Genomic DNA, 21,913 nt, shown 5'->3' on the forward strand with positions numbered 1-21,913 from the left:
GGGTCGCGGGACGGTCGTGTGAGTGCGTGCCCACACCCATAATTCAATGCGGCCCCCCCAGAGGCCCTCTGGAGGCCAGAAACGCACTCCCAGAGCCTCTGTGCAAGAACTTTACCTCAAAACCTACTGCAGGGAGACTCCTGGGAGGGGAAACCAAAAATCAACTGGAGCTGATCTATGGCAATGGCTCCTGTGCAGGCAGATAGGGCTTTGCGTGATCCTTGTGGCATGCGTGCCATAAGTTTACCATCATGGCTACACAGCATAGCAGGAGGAAGTAGAAGGGAGTTTAGTATAAGACAAAAGCAGGGACTTTGGCTACTTGGGTGAAATGTAGAATTCTGTTGTCATAGCTGGGATCAACACGCAGGAAGAGCTCATGTCATTAAGTGTGGAGCTAAAAACATCCAGGTTCAGGTCCACCATCAGTCATGAAAGCTCGCTTATGGCCAATAACACTTACTGACCATGGTGGATTCCTACAGGTACGGTCAGGTACGTAGTACCAGTAGCAAACCTTTGATCAAGTACACAGTACCGGTAGCAAAATTTTGATTCCCCCCCCCCCTTCTGGGCTCTGGATATATTTTTCCTATCACAGTAAATGAGGTTGAACGTGTATAATTTTAGAAGTGCTGTGTGCGCGCGTGTGTGTAAATACACTTTATATAGTATATAATCAGGGGTGGTCTACTGCCCGGATGGGGGGAAACACAGTGGGGTAGCACAAATGGAGCTCCACCCCTAGCACCCAATTTGCACTGAAAGATGTTGAAACAAAATGCATAAGCCACACCCACAGTGTGGTAGTAAAAATTTTGGTAGGCCCTCACTGCTTACTGGGTTGTAGATAAGGGGAAAAATAGAGGAGGAAGTACAGTATTAGGAATGGTACCCTGAGGTTCTGGAAGAAACAAGGCATATAGTATCATGTATATAAACATTATTATATCAATACGTACTTCACAAAATAGATAGATAGATAGATAGATAGATAGATAGATAGATAGATAGATAGAAAGAATAAAAACAGCCTGGTTGACCTTTTTTTGTAGGCGGGAAAGGGAAGACCAGCAACCTGGAAGAAAACTCTAGGAATTGAATAAATTGGAGCGAGGTTTGCTTGTGGATTATTGTATTTGTAGCAAAGTCCGATCAGGACTTGATTTACACCGACACGCACACCCCGCCTCCTCATTCTTTTTTGCATTTTGCTGACATTGTGAGAATCTCCTGAACAGGCGGGTGATCGATGCCGCAGTGGAGGAGGGGTGAGAGCAGCTCTGGAAGGTTTTCTTCTCAATGAAGTGTTTTCCTGGGAACTTTATCCCGTTTGGCATCCCTGAAAGGACAAGGACTTCTGTTGGCAACAAAAACCAACTGGCATAATTCTCGGCCTCCCCTCCCTCCCTGTCCGTGTTTTAATCTTTTCTGAGATGCAAACATGAGGGAAGGTAGAAGAAAAAAGGGTCCATTTTCTTGCAGTGGCATTCAGCACCAGGGACTTGGAAAGAGTTCAGGAAAGCAAGGCTTGGCATTCATTCAGAAGGGGAGCTTTGGTTGTGCCCCAGCCCCATTAATGTCAACAGTCTCTTTCCAGTCCACCCCTCAAAGAGCTGTTGTCATTACTCTCTGCTAAGGAATGCATTCCTGCACACAAATACTACAAACAGCTTTCATCTATATCTCTCCCTTTTCCAAACAAAGGCTCAAATCCGGCAGAAACTTGGCAAAATTAAAAGGGGCCAGTCGTTTTCATTTTCCAGTGCTACCTTTTAGATCAGTTGCTATACAAGTAAGCTCTATCTTATGAAGCTGTGCCTCGGATTCCAGTTTTAGATTAACGTTCCTTCGCACTTTTTTTTTTTAACACCACATCCTGAAATAAAGCACAGACACTATGCCAAGCGTCATTGCATTTTAGAATATTTCAAAGACAGGAGGAAAATTAAATGGAAGTGTTGAAGGAGTCCAACTGATAAAGGATTTTCAAGCCTTCTCAGATACTCTCTTTTATCTTCTCTGCATTATGCTTAAATTATCATATGCCTTGTTGGTAACCTCCTACCATCTACCACCCCCTTTTACCATGTTAGTATACCGCAGTCAAGATGTCTGCAGGTAGAATGCCCCCATGCTGTGCTTGTCATTTTTACAGTGGCATCTATATATTACCAGCTGGACAGGGCAAAGCATGTACAAGTTTTTAGTGTTACAGATTTAGTATAGCCTAAGCTTTTGTGGAGTGGGGTCAGTTGAAACCTTTGAAAAACAAAGATTTGTTCATGTTTTTAACATAGCTCAGCCCTTCACTATTTTCTTCTTACACCAGAAATCTGGCATCCTCACATCCCTCTTTGATTACAGTGACTTTACATTTTCCCATTCTGCATTTAAAACAATCTCATCCTTCATCTCTCCAGTTTGGGAAAACAACCAGTTTTTCTTGCTTCATCTGTCACAGAGTTAAAGTATGGGACTGTTTCATTTTTGCTAAGAGTTTGTGGGAGGTTTATTCGTACAAGCAGTTTTGATCACATTCCAAGGAGAACAGTTTGGGCAGGGCCCCTCAAACTTGGCAGCTTTAAGACTTGTGGACTTCAACTCCCAGAATTCTCCAGCCAGCTGGGAGAATTCTGGGAGATGAGGTCCAGAAGTCTTAAAGGGAGAAGGGCGGAAATCAATGCCATTGGCTATTCATTATTCTGCATGCTGACAATACTTTCCCTCCTGCCTCCTCTACAAATTAGGACCATATGTGTTGCTAGCATCAAGGACACAAAAGAGAGCCAGGACCAGTACTCCAATTGTGATGTTATTTGGATCAAATCATACTTAAAGTCTTTAGTAAGGAAGGGCTCTGATGTATGCAAATGATGCACCAAAGACTTCAGATGCCACCAAATTGTTAATGTTAATATGATGGAAAGCAGAAATTGTAAAATACCAGGGATGTCCTCATGTCCATAATTCAATATTTTTTTTAAAAAAAAAACGATTTTGTTTTTTAAAACTACAAAACAATACCAACAAACAAAAACACACATCCACATATAAACATAAATTCACCTTTTACAACTGTTTGTCTCTGTATGTATTATATTATTTATATTCCCCCCCTTATTCTTCTCTAATTATTTTTATACTTGCTCTATGGACATATTTCTATTTTTGTTTCTTCACATCCTTCTGTTTTACCTACATTGTTTCTTATTTCATCTTTCACCCCTAAATCTTAATCTCTATTTCTAATCTCTAACCAGTTGTTTCAAACCAAATAGTAATCTTTTCTTTTTCTTTTATTTCTTTTGTTAATTAATTTACCTCCCGGCAATCCAGTATTTTCCTTATCAATGCTTCCATTGGTATTTTATCGTTTTTCCATTTTGGGGCATTTGTTATTCTTGCAGCTGTAATTATGTGTAATAATAGATATTTTATTTCCTTAGTATATTTTTTGTTCAGTAATCCCAATAAAAATACCTCCGGCCTCAGATCTATATGTTGTTCTGTTATTTCTACTAACCATTTTCTAATTTTAGTCCTTTTTTTTTTTGCTTCCGGGCAGGTCCACCATAAGTGATAATATGTACCATACAATGTTTTGGTATTGCTGCAAAACTGTCTGTTTTCCCAAGGATGGCTCAAGCAGGGAAAAAGGATGCAGAGTTTTGAATTATAATCTCTAACCTTGCCAGATCCAGCTGTGGTTGGATCAGTCTTGATCAAATTGTGACAGTTCACTAGTCAGCAGAACGTGATGAATTTCCTGGACTGAAAAAGGACCTCAACCCATTTCCTGAGGTGTGAGGCCCATTTCATGTCTCCATGAATCACATTCAAGGCCAGTGGTTTTAACTATTGCTGCAGCATAAGGCATGTAAGATGTTGGAGTTAGGAGGTAATCTTTTCCTATCTTAAGCCTGCCTCTCACCCCTGCTTCCTGTTGGGAGTCAGGGAAAAAAAACCCAAACCCTCCCCACTCCCCAAATCCATTGGCTTTCTTTCTAAACCTGGTAGGATGAATAAATCATCAATTGTAGTAGAAATGTGTGCTTTTGCAGTAGCCTGAAAAAAATAGATTACCGGTAAATTGCTATCCTTTGATTTATTTCCTAAAAATATTCTTTTTTTCCTTCCCTGCCTCCACCTGCTTTTAAAAATAGCCCTTTTCAAAATCTTTTCGGTTTCCAAAGGAGAGATGAGTCAGAAAAGGGGTTTTTTAATCAATATTTTATTAATCAGAAGCACAGGCCAACAGCTGAGATCCCCCCCTTTCCTGTGGCACCTCCTTTTGATAAACAATCCGTGTACAGGCAGAACTGAGGAAGGAAGGAGCGGTGAAGAGAGAGGGCAGCTGGCTAGCTGCTGGTAACCAAGCTAATAATGTTTAGTGGATTCTGCACCATCATGAGAGTTACAGAGCGTCCCATGGTGGGAATAGCCTTGGGGATGAAAAATTACTGATTGTGTTGATTTAGTCATGTTGATTGTTTATGTTCCCAAGAGGAGAGAGAGCTCAACAAGGTCTTTAGGGGCAGGGGGAGAGAGAACACAGGAGAGAAATAGAGGGAAAGATAGCACGCCAAGGCCAGGCATTGTACAGGGCTAGCAGCTCTTTTCCTTACAATACAAGCCTGTATGCAGAGAACAGAGAAACATCAATTAAGATGCAAGAAAAAAACAACAACCAATTCCAAGTATGAGGACTTCTAAGCTAAACTGAAGGAAAGTTAATTTCAAACGCAATTTATGGCTGATCGGTGCATTAGAGATTAATAATGGCTGCATCGCCTCAACACGCTGACCGGAAAACCATCAAACCATCAAAGCAAGAGGGTATTGTTACCAGCCAACATGTTCAATGACATCGTTCGAGTTGGATTTGCCAGTCAAGCCCATCTGTGGTATTGAACTTATTGTTTAAGATTTTAAAAATGAGACTTGTGATTTGTAGCACCTGATTCTCAAAGTGACAATAAGCATAGAATGACTGGAAATTAACCTTAGACTCTCTACAGTCGACCTCACCCCATTCCTAAGAGATCTGTAAGGCATGTGCATAAACCCACCATTGTGCCTATCGTCCCTGTCCTACTGTCCTATTGCCTAATTTACCCATACCTACTTTGCTAATGTTTATGTTTAAACCAATATCTACTATTTTATTTATTTATTTATTTATTTATTATTTGGATTTGTATGCCGCCCCTCTCCGAAGACTCGGGGCGGCTCACAACAAGTGAAAAACAATCCAATACAATCCAACTAATTAAAATATTATAAGTTTAAGAAAATCCCCAATACTAACATACACACATACAGGCATACCATATATAACTTCAACGTGCCCAGGGGGAGATGTTTAGTTTCCCCATGCCCGACGGCAAAGGTGGGTTTTAAGGAGTTTACGGAAGGCAGGAAGAGTAGGGGCAGTTCTGATCTCCGGGGGGAGTTGGTTCCAGAGGGCCGGTGCCGCCACAGAGAAGGCTCTCCCCCTGGGGCCCGCCAACCGGCATTGTTTAGTTGACGGGACCCGGAGGAGGCCCACTCTGTGGGACCTAATCGGTCGCTGGGATTCGTGCGGCAGAAGGCGGTCTCGGAGATATTCTGGTAATTTTGTAAATGTTTGACAATTTTTTATTGTTATTGTTTATTTTTATTTATTTATTTATTCATTCGATTTTTATGCCGCCCTTCTCCTTAGACTCAGGGCTGCTTACAACATGTTAGCAATAGCACTTTTTTTAACAGAGCTAGGCTATTGCCCCCACAATAAGGGTCCTCATTTTATCCATCTCGGAAGGATGGAAGGCTGAGTCAACCTTGAGCCGGTGGTAAGATTTGAACCGCTTACCTATAAATCTACCGGTCAGCTTCAGTAATAATATTACTATTATATTTTTATTATTAGTCCTAGACGCTTGGGTAGTATTTGACTTGTGATATTGTGATACAAAATCCAGCATATCAATCTCATTTGCTGTGTATTATTGTTTTTTGTGAACAAACTACTACTGCTGCTGCTGCTGCTACTACTACTACTACTACTACTACTACTACTACTACTACTACTACTAATACACTCAACAGGAACACAGAAACTAATTAAGAATTGCTGCAAGCTCTTATTTTGCTAAAAACAAATTGCCTCTGTTCTCAGTCCTCAATCAGGTGTTCCTGGATGGGAATCTGGCAGTTGAAATGCAGGTACGCCTTGTCAGCAGCAGGCGGGGGAAAGGCGAGCTTTGTTTTTTCCTGGTGAAGGCATCAGTGCTCCTTGTGAAGTGGCTGCAGTCCTTCTGATCCTATTGAAGTCTACCGAACCCAAAATACAAACATCAGCTGCTATTGTGGGGAAACCAGGGTCCTATTATTCCATACACTGTACATCTAAGCTCATTAGTGCTGGCCTTGTTCCACAACAGGAATCATTTGCCAGGTTCCTGCAGCTCTTTCAATTGGCAGGAAAGCAGGCTTTTTCGAACCTTTTCTTGCTGCATAGACCTGGTGGTGATGAGTGGCTTCCCCTCCTTTAATGGTTGGATAGGATAAAGATCAGCTGTGGGGGGAAAAACTTCAAGGTAATCCATGAGTCCACATTTCTGTTTTTTCCTGTTGGTGAAGTAACCTGTGGAAAGGGACTGCCAGAATTTGCAATGCAGAGAATGGAAAAGTCTCAGTTGGTCATCTTTGTCCCTTCCATGGAGTGTGTGTGTGTGGTTGTCCACTGTTTGTGATGTTTCATGTAGCTAAGTCAGGATTTGAACTCACAATCTCCTTTACTTTCTAACCTGGTCCCTTAACTACCAGACCAAACTAGCTCTCTTAAAAGAAAACCCAACTTTTTGACCTCTTTTCCTTTGCTCCAGGGAAAAGAACAGATTTGGTATCCACATTTAACAATAGATAGTTACTCCTTTTTGTAGCAGCAAGAAGTTCCAAATGCACATGCTTTATTAGATCTTACATTATTTTAAGCAGAAGCATATGAAATTTTATATCCTTGGTCCTTGGCAAGAAACAGAATGCAAAAAAGAGAAATCATTCACATTCCCACCCCCTCTCTCTCATACACACTATTATACACTACTATACAACCTTTCTGTTTCCTATCAACATCCTATTCACATAACCATCAGTGGTCCTTCCCACAAACAAAGCATATACTCTTAAAAAAATTAAGCCTACCTTAGGGGAAAAAAAACATCTACAAACATTGAGAATAACAGGAGGAAATGACCTCAATCAGCCCCACATTCCAGAACTCAACTTTACAAGGAGAAGGGGAAAGGAGGGGGGCCCCCCACATACCTGTAGCTTTTTCCCCACTTCCCCAATCCTTTTGGATCCTCACCACAGTTCTGGGATAATCTGCAAGTGAGAAGGCACAAAAAGGAATGCCTCAGCCCTACTCCAGCCACTTTAGGGCACTTAAAGAGAGATCCTTTGAGATAAAAATTGATCCAGGATCAACCTTTCAGGGAAGATGGCTTACAGAGTAACTGAAAATGCCCAAACTTCTCCCCACCTAGAGCATGCAGAAAGAAGGCAACTATTTGAAAGACAACCCATTATACTGAAAAAGCTTAGCCTTTTTATTGCAAACATAAAGTTTTCCATCCCTTTGCAACTAGCTACACTGGTACCTTGTTCTTACAAACTTTAGAAACAGTGGTAAAGATTGTAAGAAGAAGTAATTTTTCCCATAGGAATCAATGTAAAAGCAAATAATGCCTGCAATTGGGGAAACCACAGGGAGGGTGGAGGCCCAGTTTCCTCCCAGGAGATTCCTAGAGAGGCCCTATGGAGGCTTCTCCCTGCCTTTTCCGGTTCTGTTTCCTCCCAGGAGATTCCTAGAGAGGCCCTACAGAGGCTTCTCTCCGCCCTGTTTTCCCCAGGAGATTCCCACGGAGGCCCCATGGAGGCTTTTCCTGCCTTTTCTGGTTACAGTTTCGGAGGCTCGGGTTTGTAAGTGGAAAATGGTTCTTGAGAAGAGGCAAAAAAATCTTAAACACCCGGTTCATAGCTAGAAAAGTTTGTAAGTAGAGGCGTTTGTAGGTAGACATACCACTGTACTTTCCTTTTATTTTTAAAATCCAAACAGCAAGTTTGCCAAGGTTGGGAAACACTGGTCTAGTCTCGTAGGATATTTATGTCCGCCTGTTCCATTCATCCTATCTTAACACCTTAACACCTATGGACGGGCATAGCTTGTGTTTTAGAAAAAAGGACAAATAAAACCCACTTACAATACATACAGAAAATCCAAAAATAAATTCACTTTTATGCTTAGTGAGTTTAAAATATTCCTTCTCAAGACACACCTTTCTCTTTGCCCTGTTTTGCTGGCCAGGCAAACTAGGTGAAGATTCTTTTTATTGCTTATTTCATCACTTTCCTAACAAAGTTTAAAGAAACTTTGTCTCTGGTGATTAAAGATGTCCAATAGCTGCATAAGAGTGTCATCAATTTCCCTCAATTTCCCTGCAGTATTGTCACTGGGGAGGAGAGGGTTAATAAGTCAGAATAGTTGAGTTTTTCTACATGCACACACAAACATACACCAGCCTTCAAGGCTTTTTGCTTAGTAATCTATGCCAGAGAATGGAAATACATTGTTTTTTATGATTTCTTGTGTAAATCAGTTACTGTTAGCATGGTTAATCTTTTCACATAAATTCTTTTACTTCTAAGGCACATAAAGATCTTACCACATATGCATATGCAAAGGCAAAAAAATTTCACAGCTCTTAGTTTTTACACTCCCTGGTTGGTCACTTTTATCTTACATTTTTAAATTATTATTATTATTTATTATTTATTATTAGATTTGTATGCCGCCCCTCTCCGTAGACCAGTGTTTCCCAGCCTTGGCAACTTGAAGATATTTGGACTTCAACTCCCAGAATTCCCCAGCCAGAGAATGCTGGCTGGGGAATTCTGGGAGTTGAAGTTCAGATATCTTCAAGTTGCCAAGGTTGGGAAACACTGTCGTAGACCATTTTAGTTTGGTCTCTGCTCAAACATACTTGTAAAGACTTAGCAATTCTGCAATCAACTGCATAAGTAATCCCATTTTCCATATTAACTTCCTTACTAAGACAAAAATTCAATAAGCATACTTGCTCAGTGATTGCAAAAGTACTTAAGTGGGGAAAGATCAGTTCCATTCTTTTTTCTTGTCAATTGAAAGCACTTGTTTTTTCCCATTTAAGTTACCAGCCTCATTCCTAACTTAGTCTACTCCCTATCCTGCGCACAAACTTCATTTCCCACCTGGACACCAGTCCACAACTTCCCTCTTGGGGATACCAAGGAAACTTCCAAAGTGACCTTTTCCATTTTCCTATTTCTTGTGACATGTGTGTCCCTGACTCTTTTGGGTGCAATTTGCTGCACGAAAAAGAGACCCCTAGTGAGGTACACAGTCCCTTTTATCTTCTCTTTCTTTCCTTCCTTTTTCTTTCTTTCATTCTTTCTCTTCCCTTTCTTTTTCTTTCTGTCTTCCTTCCGACTATCTTTTCTTTCTCTTCCTTCCTTCCTACCTACTTTTTTCTTTTTCTTTCTTTCTCTTTCTCTTCCCTTTCTTTTTCTCTTCTTTCTGACCATCTTTTCTTTCTCTTCCTTCCTTCCTACCTACCATTTTTTCTTTTTCTTTCTTTCTTTCTCTCTCTTCCTTTCACTTTTCCTTTAAAACCTGCTAACTATTCTAGGCTTTCTTGCCTGGGAGGACACTTACTCTCTATTTCAAGGACTTCACTTAGGAACTAGGCTGGTAACTTGCCCAGACATGCACAGCCACACTCATTCCCTGGGCACAAATACAGGATTTGGAGATACTTGCCAAGCTTCTCCTTTCAAACAGCTGTATGATTCAAAAGATCCCTTTACTACCTATGCCAAAAGGAGCAGAGTCTGGGAAGCAACACCTTCAAACAGGTTCTGAGGCAGCTAGGTGATTATTTACCAGACTGAGTCCACTAGCTTTGGTTAGCCTTGGGTGTCAATTGTTATTAGAAGAACAACTTGGGCTTTCCATGAGCTGAATTAAAACAAGAAAAAATAAAAGAGAAATGAAATCCAGGCACACTATGCAAAAGGAGATTTTATTCTCAAGGACAAAAGGCCCTGTTCTTGAAGATAATCTAAAGTAAACGTGGTGCAGGAATTTGGTATTATAAGAGGGACTTTGCGTGAACTCAGGGTGTGGTTTGGGTATGTGTTGGTTTCAAGGTGTCTCTCCTATGCGGTTTGGGATGCTCTTGCTTTGATCCTGAGGTATGTGTGAAATCAGAAAGGATTTCTGGCCTTCTGATATGCAGATTCCACCTCTGGCCTCTGTCTTTATCTTGAGGAAGTTCTTGCCAGCCAGTGAGGTGCTGCAAAAGGGGTGGGAGGGTGGAGATCAGAGGCCTTTTAACTTCCAACCCTGGGAATGGGAGTAAAACGTAAAAAGGGAGTGAGTGTTACTGTCGATGACAATGGGAGAGATTTATCTGGCTTTCTCACTTGAGAGATAATAATGAGAATCTGGCAGAGACAAGTATAGCATTCAGAGGTAAACCAATTGCTTAGTTTTTTCCCTGTTCATTTATTCTAAGAAACAGCAACAAGGGGCATGTAGATTAGATAAGAAAAGCAGGTGGCAGAAACCAGGAGAGAAAAGAGCTGAGTTTTGGAAATCCTTACTGAGAAAATGTCACCTGAGAGAATAGAGTGGAAAAAAAGGCATTTTTAAGTCATTTAAAACTGGAAAAAAGGGAAGGTGGATCGCAGACATCTTTTTTTTTAATGAGATTTTACATCTCAACAGGATACAGTTGCTGGGTTTATTTTCAAAGTGGAACAAAATGGGGGCCATACAGAAAAAGAGTTTCTCAGCTGCAGCAAAAGTAAAAATACAAAAGAGCCTAGTACTGCAGTCTGAATAACATTGGTGTCTTGACAGGCATCTTCTCGCAGCCTAGAGACAAATTTTTACTTGACACAAATCAGGAACTCATTTGCAAACATTTGTGGAATGCAAGGACACAGCTAGAGGCTCTCCTCTTTCTTTTCCCCCCAAAGCAAACCAGCTGCTCTGGCAGAGGCCAGATTTACAGCCACAGCCCAACTTTGTAAGGAAATCACTCGCCTGTGATCTGCCTTCATAAAAGCAATACCTGGCCCACTCCCCACTTCCTTCCCTCAAGCATTTCACAGAAGCACAGACTGAATGTGAAATGAGCCACCCTCTGAAGGCACCGTCACTGACTTGTTTTCCAAACCAAGCCCAAGCCAGATAGAGTGTGAGGTGGTTTGGTTCCAGCAAAAATCATAGTTCCTTATGCCATTTGAAATATCAAGTTTCTTCCAAGAGGCCTCCTCTAAGTGCCTTAAACCAGTCTTTCCCAACCTTGTCAACTTGAAGATATCTGGACTTCAACTCCCAGAATTCCCCAGCCAGCATTCGCTGGCTGGGGAATTCTGGGAGTTGAAGTCCAAATGTCTTCAAGTTGGCAAGGTTGGGAAACACTGCCTTAAACAACCACCTTCATCACATTCAAGCCAGCATGTCAGGAAACAATGGGGACAATAATTTTATTTATTTATTTATTTATTTATTTATTTATTCATTCATTCATTCATTCATTCATTCGTTTGTTATGTCAAGTACATATTGGTGGTATGCAAAGATATGATAATATTCATATACAGTGTTCCCTTGACTTTCGCGTTCCAAGACCGCCCACGAAAGTCAAATTTCCGCAAAGTAGAGATGCGGAAGTAAATACACCATTTTTGGCTATGAACAGTATCACAAGCCATCCCTTCAGTTTAAACTCCTAAATTACCATTTCCCATGCCCTTAACAACCATTTAGATTAATACTCACCATTATTACTGGTACTCACCATTGAATAATAATAATTAATAATAATAATAATAATAATAATAATAATAATAATAATTTATTAGATTTGTATGCCGCCCCTCTCCGAGGACTCGGGGCGGCTCAGAACAACATAAACAGTGTACAAATCCAATTTTAAAATACAATTTAAAACCCTTATAATAAAATAAAATAATCACATAACCAATCAAACCATACACCAGCCTTGACAATTGCGGTGTGTGTTAGTTTCCCCTTGCCTGTTGGCAAAGATGAGTTTTTAATAACTTATGAAAGGCAAGGAGGGTGGGGGCAGTCCTAATCTCTGAGGGGAGTTGGTTCCAGAGGGCCGGGGCCGCCACAGAGAAGGCTCTCTCCCTGAGTCCCGCCAGACAACATTGTTTAGTCGACGGGACCCAGAGAAGGCCAACTCTGTGGGACCTAATCGGCCACTGGGATTTGTGCGGCAGAAGGTGGTCTCGGAGGTATATAATAAGATACTTAATGATCCTGATATTTATTAACATAATTATTAACAATAATTATTTATTTTGTTATTTATTAGCAATAATTAACATAATGATCTTCTTCCATCACCACTTTAGTTTGGCGATGACGTATGACATCATTGGGCAGGAAAAACCGTGGTATAGAAAAAAAACACAATATTTTTTAATTAATATTTTTTGAAAAACTGTGGCATAGACTGTTCACGAATGTCGGACCTGCGAAAGTCAAGGGAACCCTGTACATGATACTAGTAAAAAAAGAAACATTAGGACAGGGGACGGAAGGCACACTGGTGCACTTATGTACGTCCCTTACTGACCTCTTAGGAATCAAGAGAGGTCAACAGTAGATAGTCTAAGGGTAAACTTTTGGGGGGTTAGGTGATGGTACTACAGAGTCTGGTAGTGAGTTCCATGCATCCACTACTTGGTTACTAAAGTCGTATTTCCTGCATAATAATCTGACGGAGGCTGTTCAATACAAGCTAATGTGTTGTGACTTACATTGCTGCGGATTTAAGTTACTGCATAAAAGCATTACTTATTTTGGCACCTACAGAAATATGCCTAGAGCAGTGGATATTCCAGGCCAAAAATGGGCTCAGATGAGAATTGCCTAAGGTAAGTAGCCAAAGTGAGACTCAGTGTGATCTCTATAACTATTCAGATCGGAAACACAGAACTATAGATGGGTGGTTTTGAGTTTGGCAATAATGTAAACCTTTTTTTAAAAAAAAAATAAAATCTGAAATTTATGATAATGTGGAAAGTCTGCTGGCTAGCATCCCATACAAGACTGCTAGCCAAGCCCTTCCTCCAAACATGTATTTTTCTAGGCATAGTTTAATATTGTACTGCATTTGTTTGATGACTCCTTAATGACACACGGCTCTTCCTATTTCTGACATTCCCTAATTGCATTGGAAAGATGGCAGCTGGATTAGACTGAGGCCTGTGATGTATTTTTTTCTACTCTCAGTTCAGGCTCCCCCCAACCCCCAAATCATCAGCATATTTGAGAAGGGGTCTCTAGATGCAATTATTGCCCCATCCTCCCCTTTTACAACTCTTAACAAGCTGGTGGAAATGCTGCTTCCGATGACCACAGAAGTAGCTTCCCTTGACCTGGCATGGTTATTTGATTTTTATAAATCATTCAAGCTGGCAAAATGATCTGGTATTTCTTTTCCTCCTATTTTCCCCACAACAACCCTGTGAGGTGGGTTGGGCTGAGAGGGAATGAACAGCCCAAAGTCACCCCATCAGTTTTCATGCCTAAGGTGGGACTAGAATATTTAAGAACAAAAACACCCAAGACCCCAACAGTGGGATTTTTATCTGAAACATTTGGAGAGGGCCAGGACAGACTGGGAAACTGTCCAGAAAGACTGTAATCTGGAATTGCTGCTTTGCTCCTTCTATCTCTTTCCTTTGGTCCTTCCCTCCTCCTCCTCACTGTGGTCATCTGGCCAAGAGGCTACCTTCCTTCTCTCCTCTCCTGCCTGGCTTCTTTGCTTGCTCCCTGTTAGGTGTTAAGGAGTGTGCAAAGTAACCCTTGAGCTACCAAGGATGTACAGAGGAAACGTGGAGGTGGCAGATATCCAGCTGATAGCCCAGAGATACAAATAGTAATTCAGATAACCAGATACATTAAGTGTATAAATATTATTTACTTTGGCAAATATTTTAGTCAAGAACCCTAGTCATACACAATTACATCAGTCAATAACTCTCAATACATATACTTACTTACATAAACCATACATAAACCATCATTTGAACACACAGTTCTTACAACAGCAGTCACTGAGACAATCCAGAAATAGCAATGAATATAAGAGAATACAGGTAGTCCCCGACTTACGATGGGGATCCATTCCCATGGCCCGTCGTAAGCCAAGTTTGTTGTAAATCAGAATATTCCAATTTATATGAATATTCTGATTTACACGGTGGCGGCACCGTTCGCTCTGGGCTGTCAAAGCCACCTTAAGCACCACCAAAAGGCTCCTCTGGCAGCCCAGAAAAACCCAAGATGGCTGGGATTAAAAGGGGAATGGCAGGAAACTGGCCAGGCCTTTGTGCCGCTCTCAAATTTCCTGGGAAATTTTTCCAGGCTCGGCTTCTTAAGTAGAAAATGGTTCTTAAATAGAGGCAAAAAAAATTGAGCATCTGGTTCTTATCTAGAAAAGTTCTTAAGTAGAGGCACCACTATATATTACTAATTTAACAAATGCAATAATTTACTTAACTGTGGCAAAAAAATTGTAAAATGAGGCAAACTCAACTGTTTAGCTCAGCAACATAAATTCTGGTTGTAACTAAAGGTCATAAACAACCTTCATTGTTTCATCCCAACCCTGACTTGCCCGCAGAATCCTCACTGGTTGGATTCACACCAACACATATTTAGCCTAGCTATGTCCCCAACACAGTCTGCTAACTGAGCCTTAGGAAGCCAGAAATTCGGTTAATTTCATAAAACATGTTGGAATATAGGGTGTTGGTATGGCTTGCACAATCCTCACATCTGATGAGCAAATCAGATTAGGACTGCAATCTTGAGCATGTGCCATGGAATTAAGAGGGGTTCTCCTGCAGGGGTGAGGTTCAGAATTTTTCCCTACCAGTTTTGTGGGTGGGGCTGAGGAAGGATTCTGCAAAATCCCCATTGCCACCCAACTTTGGGAGGAGCCAGAGGTAGTATTTGCGGGTTCACCAAACTACTCAAAATTTCTGTTATTGGTTCTCCAGAACCTCCTGAATTTTACCCTTTTTCCTGTGAAAACCGGCTTTTTTTAAAACTAAAAGTTTAATTCAATCTCCTGCAAACTATGCTACAATTCCTATAATCCTCAGTGTCTTGTTTCCCAGCTGTGTTTGGATTTAGCCAGAGGGCGAGTTTTGGTTTTGCATTACTGCATTTCCTCCCACTTAGGACTGTATGACTGTAACTTGTTGCTTGTATCCTAAGATTTCTATTAATAGTTTCTTCATTGCTTGCTTGACCCCTATGACAATCATTAAGTGTTGTACCACATGATTCTTGACATATGTATCTTTTTCTTTTATTGGCCAATAAAATTCTATTTATTTTTAAAGAGAAACTCTTAGAAATATCAGGAGGGTCTAAACGTTCCTATCCTAGGAGATGCCATCTGACAACAATACCCGTGGAAATGTATTTTTCAAGGCTGGTGCTGACTGAGATGTTGACTTTAGGTTTAAATGTGTGTGTGTGAAGGTGTAACCCTCCTTTTGCATTCCGAATTAAACGAGTTTCCTTTTTCGAATTCCGCTTTCTCTCTTGCTCTGGCACCGAAGGCAAAGCGCCGAGCAAATATTGCAAGGGGCGGGTTGTGCAGCCCAACCCATCCATAACATGCTACGGTTTTCTCCGCGGGCAACAGCACCGTTTCCTCACTCCGGGGAATGTTGACTCACCCCGGACGGTTCATTACTCGGCAAAGCCAGTGACACAACCTGGATCGGCCTGCCCAGGGACGCCTCGCAGGCCGGTCCCTTTGCAACCCGAGCGCACCGCCAGCTAAGCAAGCGAATCGGGCTCCGGAGGCCGGGGGAGGGAAAGACGGCGGGGCTGGGAAACCGGATCCCAAGCTTTCCAAGGATTCCAAGTCGGCCCCTCTTCCCCTTGATCCAGAGTCAAACTTCCAGACGGCTGCAGAGGGACCTCCTCCGAGCGATGCTGCACTTCTCTTGGGAACACAAAGCTACAGAGCAGTTATTTCAAAAGAAAAAAAGGCAGCCCGGTTGCTGACTTGCAGCTGAAGGGGGGGGGGGGGTTGGTTGGTGGGGGGGTGTCGATAGATCCCTCAGGGACAAGTTCTTCGCAGCCTTGGGTCCTGAATGAAAATTCATTTCAACTCTCACCATGCTCAGTAGACACCCCGTACGCAGGACTCTAACGTTTTTAACCCTAAGGGAATGCAAGCTATGCAAAACACGAAGAGGTTGTGTGACCTAAAAGGTTTGTAAGTATTGCGAATAAATGAGTATTGCAAATAAACGAGTCTATTGCAAATAAATGCGTCTATTGCAAATAAATAGATCACACCCAGTCATTAATTTGGGGCACCCAAAAGAGATGCTTGCAAAAATAAAAAAATAAATAAAACAGCCCCATATTTAACAGTTCTGTCGTTGCTAGCGATGAAAAAGATCGCTGCTTGCGGTTCCCTAAAACGGAAAGGAGGGGGGATTTTTAAAAAAAAACATCAAATCAGCTCTCTCTCTCTCTCCCGCCCCTTTACACACACACACACACACGCACACACACACACATTCGTTACGTTTGTAAGCAGAAAACTCGGCCAGGAACGCGCAATCATCTTCCGCATGTGCTTTTCTGGCTGCCTGTTTGCTTTGGGGAAAACTGCCATGAAGGGAGAGAGAGGGGGAGGGATGAAACCCAGCGTTTAATTTTCCAAACATAGCCTGCAGTCTACATGTCGGAGGGAGGGGGTCTTATGTTTGTGTGTGAGAGAGGTATGTATGAGGTGTGTGTGCAGGATACTGTGGAATATATGTAACTGTTGAGGATGAAGGAGATAATATATGTAGTACTATACGTACCTGCTTTGTTTGAAAAAAAATGGAGTGTATTATAATTACTGTGTGTAAGATTATGGAGATATCGTATATCTTGTAAATAACACTTTTACTCTATGTTGGCTTGTATTATTGTCTGAACAAACCACCATTGCCACAGGTACTCTGGTTACAATACAGTATGTCTATCATTGGCTGTTAGACCAGTGTGGCTTACTGACAGTGTGTGTATTAGAGGGGTGTGTGTGTGTGTGAGGGAGAGAGAGAGAGTTTGTGTGTGTATGTGAGTGTTTGTGTGTGAGAGTGTTTTTGTGAGTGTCTGTGTGAGTTTGTGTGTGTGAGAGAGATTTTGTGTGTGTGTGTGTGTGTGTGTGTGTGAGAGAGAGAGAGAATCTCCTTGGTTTCCACGAAGCAGCTCGCGTTTGCTTCAGCTGTTGTACACATGGGGGAGGGTGGAAGGGAAAGGAGGAAACGGGCAGAGTGCCGAGCCTGCGCAGTAGCCGTGGAACAAGTGGGCTCTCCCCTCCTTCAACCCGGAGGGGGGAGGGGGGAGGAGAAGCTGGTGAGTCGGTCACTCAGTCAGCGCCAGAAAGGGGAACGAGCAAAAAAAAAAAACCCACAAAAAAAAGCAGGGGAGGAAAACGGGGAGGAGGGGGGAGGGAGAGCGCGCGAGCGAGCCGTGACGTGAGCGCTCCACCCAGGTGGCATCTGAACTGAGTAGCGAGAAGCGGATGGAGCGCCGTGCGAGGAGGGGCTGAGGACGAGCGGCGCTCGGAAAGACTCGGCAAAGCCAACCGTCCCAGAGTTGACTCCTCGGGCTTTTTCCCGCGTCTCGTCGCTTCCGAGGGGGGCTCCCAAGGATGTGAGTCGAGCGCGGCGGCCCTGCTTCGCTCGCTCGTCGTGATGCCGCCCCCGCCGCCTAACCTGAGGCGCACCCACTTTCCGGAGCGGTCTTGAGCGCCCGCGCCCCGTTGTTGTAGGGTGTCCCCCCCCCAACCCCCTCCCTCTCCACCTCCGTCTCTCCACGCCGTTGGGAAAAGCGGCCCGCTTGGGTCGAGCGGCAGGTAGCAGATTCCCCTCAGCCCGCCGCCTTCCTCCTCCTCCTCCTCCTCGGCGCCTTGTCCCTCAGCACTTCTCCCTCCCGCATCCTACACCGCGAGAGGAGGAGGAGGCGAGGCGGAGGGAGGGGGAAGACCAGCCGCTGCTTACAAGGCACCGTTGGAAGAAGTGTCGGGAAGGGGCTGAAGAAGCGGCCGGCCGGGGGGGATTCAGCCCCCGGCCCTCGCTCGACGACGACTCTCGGAAGAGCTTCCCGTCCGGCCAGGTAAAAGGCAAGCGAAGAAGCTTGGAAGGTTCCCCTCAGAGTGTCAGCAGAGGCGGCAGCGAGCGAGGTCGGAGAAGAAGAGCCCCTCCGCCGGGCAGCCATGTCGGCGGCACAGGTGTCATCCTCGCGGCGGCAGTCCTGCTACCTGTGCGACCTGCCCCGCATGCCCTGGGCCATGATTTGGGATTTCAGCGAGCCCGTCTGCCGCGGTTGCGTCAACTACGAGGGAGCCGACCGCATCGAGTTCGTCATCGAGACCGCCCGGCAGCTCAAGCGGGCTCACGGCTGCTTCCAGGACGGCCGCTCGCCGGGACCGCCGCCTCCGGTGGGCGTCAAAGCCGTCGCGCTGTCGGCCAAAGAAGCGGCGGCGGCCGTGGCGGCGGCGGCCGCCGTTCAGGGGCTCAACCATGTAGACGCCGCCTCCTCCAAAGCGCCCTTGGGCCTAGAGCGCTACGGGCTGAGCGAGCAGCGAGGCCGCTTCGAGTACCCGCCGCCGCCTCCGGGCAGCCTGGGTGGAAGCCATGCGGGCCGCCTCCCCAACGGCCTGGGCGGACCGAACGGTTTCCCCAAAGCGCCGGATGACGGGCCGCCGGAGCTGAACCGTCAGAGCCCCAACTCTTCTTCCTCCTCATCCTCCAGGCGAGGGGCGCACGGCGGGCTGGTGAGTGGTCTCCCTTCTGGCAGCAGCGGGGCCCAGCTCAACGTGCCACCCAACCTCTTGCCCCAGACGCTGCTCAATGGGCCGGCTAGTTCAGGGGTGGCGCTGCCCCCTCCAAGAGGCCCCCCAGCTTCATCCTCCTCTTCCTCATCCTCTTCGTCCTCCTCAACTTCTTCCTCCGGGGACCCGTGTGGGAAGAGGCCGGGCTCGGTGTCAAGCAGCGGGGATCAAGAGCGGGAGCTAAAGGAGAAGCAGCGCAACGCCGAGGCACTGGCAGAGCTGAGCGAGAGCCTCCGCAACCGTGCCGAAGAGTGGGCCAGCAAGCCAAAGCTGGTGCGTGAAACACTGCTGACCTTGGCTGGTTGCACGCCCTACGAAGTGCGTTTCAAGAAGGACCATGCACTGCTGGGCCGCATCTTCGCCTTTGATGCTGTCTCTAAGCCTGGACTCGACTATGAGCTAAAGCTGTTCATCGAATACCCTAGTGGCTCTGGCACAGTGTTTTCCAGCGCCTCAGGGGTGGCCAAGCAGATGTACCAAGACTGCATGAAAGACTTTGGCCGTGGCCTCTCCTCAGGCTTCAAGTACCTCGAATATGAGAAGAAGCATGGCTCGGGGGATTGGCGTCTCCTGGGTGACCTCCTGCCTGAATCAGTGCGCTTCTTCAAAGAGATGGTGGGTGCTGATATGCTACCCCAGCCCTACCTTGATGCTTCCTGCCCGATGCTTCCCACTACTCTTATCACATTACCCCGGGTCCCGACCTCCTCCTCTAGTGCTGGATCAGGTGGGCCAGCCTCTAGCCGTGGGCCTGGTGGGGGAAGTAGTGCAGGCAGCAGTGGTGGCATGCGCAAGAGGAAGGCCTCTCCAGAGCCATCGGACTCTGCATCGGAGGGGAGCCTCAAGTTGAGCGATGAGCAGCAGCGGCAGCAATGGATGGCTAGCCAGAGTGAGGCACTCAAACTTACCATGACTGCAGGTGGCTTTGGTGGAGTGCCACCACCCCCACCACCCTTGGGACCTCATTCCAACCGGACCACCCCACCTGAATCAGCCCCACAGAATGGACAGTCGCCCATGGCTGCGCTCATGTCAGTGGCTGATACCCTGGGCAATGCCCATTCACCCAAGGATGGCAGTTCTGTGCACTCGACCACCTCAACCCGGAGAAACAGCAGCAGCCCAGTGTCCCCTGCCTCTGTGCCAGGCCAACGTCGCCTGGCTTCCCGCAATGGGGATATGAACTTGCAAGTAGCCCCTCCACCCCCCAACACCCACCCTGGCATGGACCAAGTGCACCCCCAGAACATTCCAGACTCGCCCATGGCCAATAGCGGACCCCTGTGCTGCACCATTTGCCACGAACGCTTGGAAGACACACACTTTGTGCAATGCCCTTCGGTGCCCAGTCACAAATTCTGCTTCCCTTGTTCTCGGGAGAGTATCAAGGCTCAGGGGGCAACTGGTGAAGTCTATTGCCCCAGTGGAGAGAAATGCCCTTTAGTAGGTTCTAACGTACCTTGGGCATTTATGCAGGGGGAAATTGCGACCATTTTAGCTGGGGATGTGAAAGTGAAAAAGGAGAGAGACCCTTGAAATCAAAACAGCAAATCCAATGCTGTCCAGCCATCTGAAGATGTAGAATTGTGAATATTCAAAACACATGGGACAATACTACAAAAAGTTTAGTCTTATGTATAGATCTTATTTTCGTCGTATGTTTCTATATTTTGAAACAAAGGTATGTACCCTTCTTCATTTGAAGGATAGAGCTGTTCTTTTTGTTTTGTTTTGTTAAAACAGAATATAATATTGTTTGGTCACCATATAATACCTGTTTCTCATTTCCTTGACAGTGTGTTGGCTAGGTACATGGTTAAATAACCTTTAGCAATTACCTGCTGCTGGTGTGTATTTTTGTAAATGTATGCACTTCTCTAAAAGAAAAAGAAAATATCCCTTTTCATTTGCCAGGGCCAGTGTCATGCCTAAAAAAATGCTACAAAAATGGTGACAGCTTACGTTTTACAGCCCCAGAATCTTAGTACAGTATTTCACTTTTTCTTTCCTTTCCTGTTTTTATTTCTTTTTATTCTTTTGCAACATGGTAGGGTAATACAGGAGAGACTTTTTCTTTGCGACTTTGTAAAAAGTTTCATTTTTTTTCCTATTGATCTGAGAAATTTAAACCATGTTTTTGTTTTGTTAATTGTTTTGTTTTGGCTTTATTGATGCACGGAAGCTTTTTAACACTAGAGCAAAATTGCTGTAAATGGAAAACATGCTCTGTTTGTCCTTTATACATTTCTGTAGTTAACAGAACACTGTAATGTGCCTTGGAGCTTAGTAAATTGTAATAAATTCAATTGATATTAATAGTTTCTGAGTAAGGGGTTCTTTTTTTGCCCAGTGCATAAAAAACAGAAAGGACAAAATGTGCTGACCTTTTTGAATACCCTTAATTTTGCCACAGGTCTTTAACTTATTCTGTGCCATTTATACACACAGAGAGAATGATACTATTGAGCTTATCTAGACACTGGCACTGTGCCTATTTACATTTCACCTTTTAATATTACAGGACAGCTGCTGACTAAGCATTTTCTTGTTATCTCTCTCACCCCATTTCCCCATTTAATTCTACAGCTTTGTTATATAGAGGCTTTAAAAAAAAGAGATACACAGGGAGGTAACATCCTCCCTGGGTTTATTCAGAAATAAATGCATGGAGTTGGATTTATCTTCATTTGCTGTTTAAGTCTGCAGTCATGTATGCTTGTGTGGAATAAGCCCCATGACGTAAATTAGAGATTACCTCTCAAGAAACAGGGACTAAATTGGATTGTAATTTGTTAAGGTCTTTTTCATACAAAAAACATGTAACTGAACACTATGAATATTTGTTTGACACTTAAGTCTATTTTTGGTTCTACATCTATGTCCTAGTGAACATATTTAAGATTACATTATGTAAAGGA

General features: G+C 44.1%; 1 protein-coding gene across 1 annotated transcript; it reads left to right on the plus strand.

The window, feature by feature from the left end:
• The first annotated feature begins 17,475 nt into the window (after positions 1–17,475).
• Positions 17,476–21,313, plus strand: IRF2BPL (interferon regulatory factor 2 binding protein like). The gene has a single exon (XM_070754255.1). It carries the CDS (start codon positions 18,378–18,380, stop codon positions 20,529–20,531), a length of 2,154 nt encoding a protein of 717 aa, XP_070610356.1. The 5' UTR covers positions 17,476–18,377; the 3' UTR covers positions 20,532–21,313.
• The last annotated feature ends 600 nt before the right edge of the window (positions 21,314–21,913 follow it).

Source organism: Erythrolamprus reginae, chromosome 1, assembly GCF_031021105.1.
Source record: "Erythrolamprus reginae isolate rEryReg1 chromosome 1, rEryReg1.hap1, whole genome shotgun sequence".
NCBI lineage: Eukaryota > Metazoa > Chordata > Lepidosauria > Squamata > Dipsadidae > Erythrolamprus > Erythrolamprus reginae.

Bases quoted from the DNA above. Each gene is read 5' to 3' on its own strand.
- IRF2BPL (XM_070754255.1), top strand. From the start codon at position 18,378: ATGTCGGCGGCACAGGTGTCATCCTCGCGGCGGCAGTCCTGCTACCTG.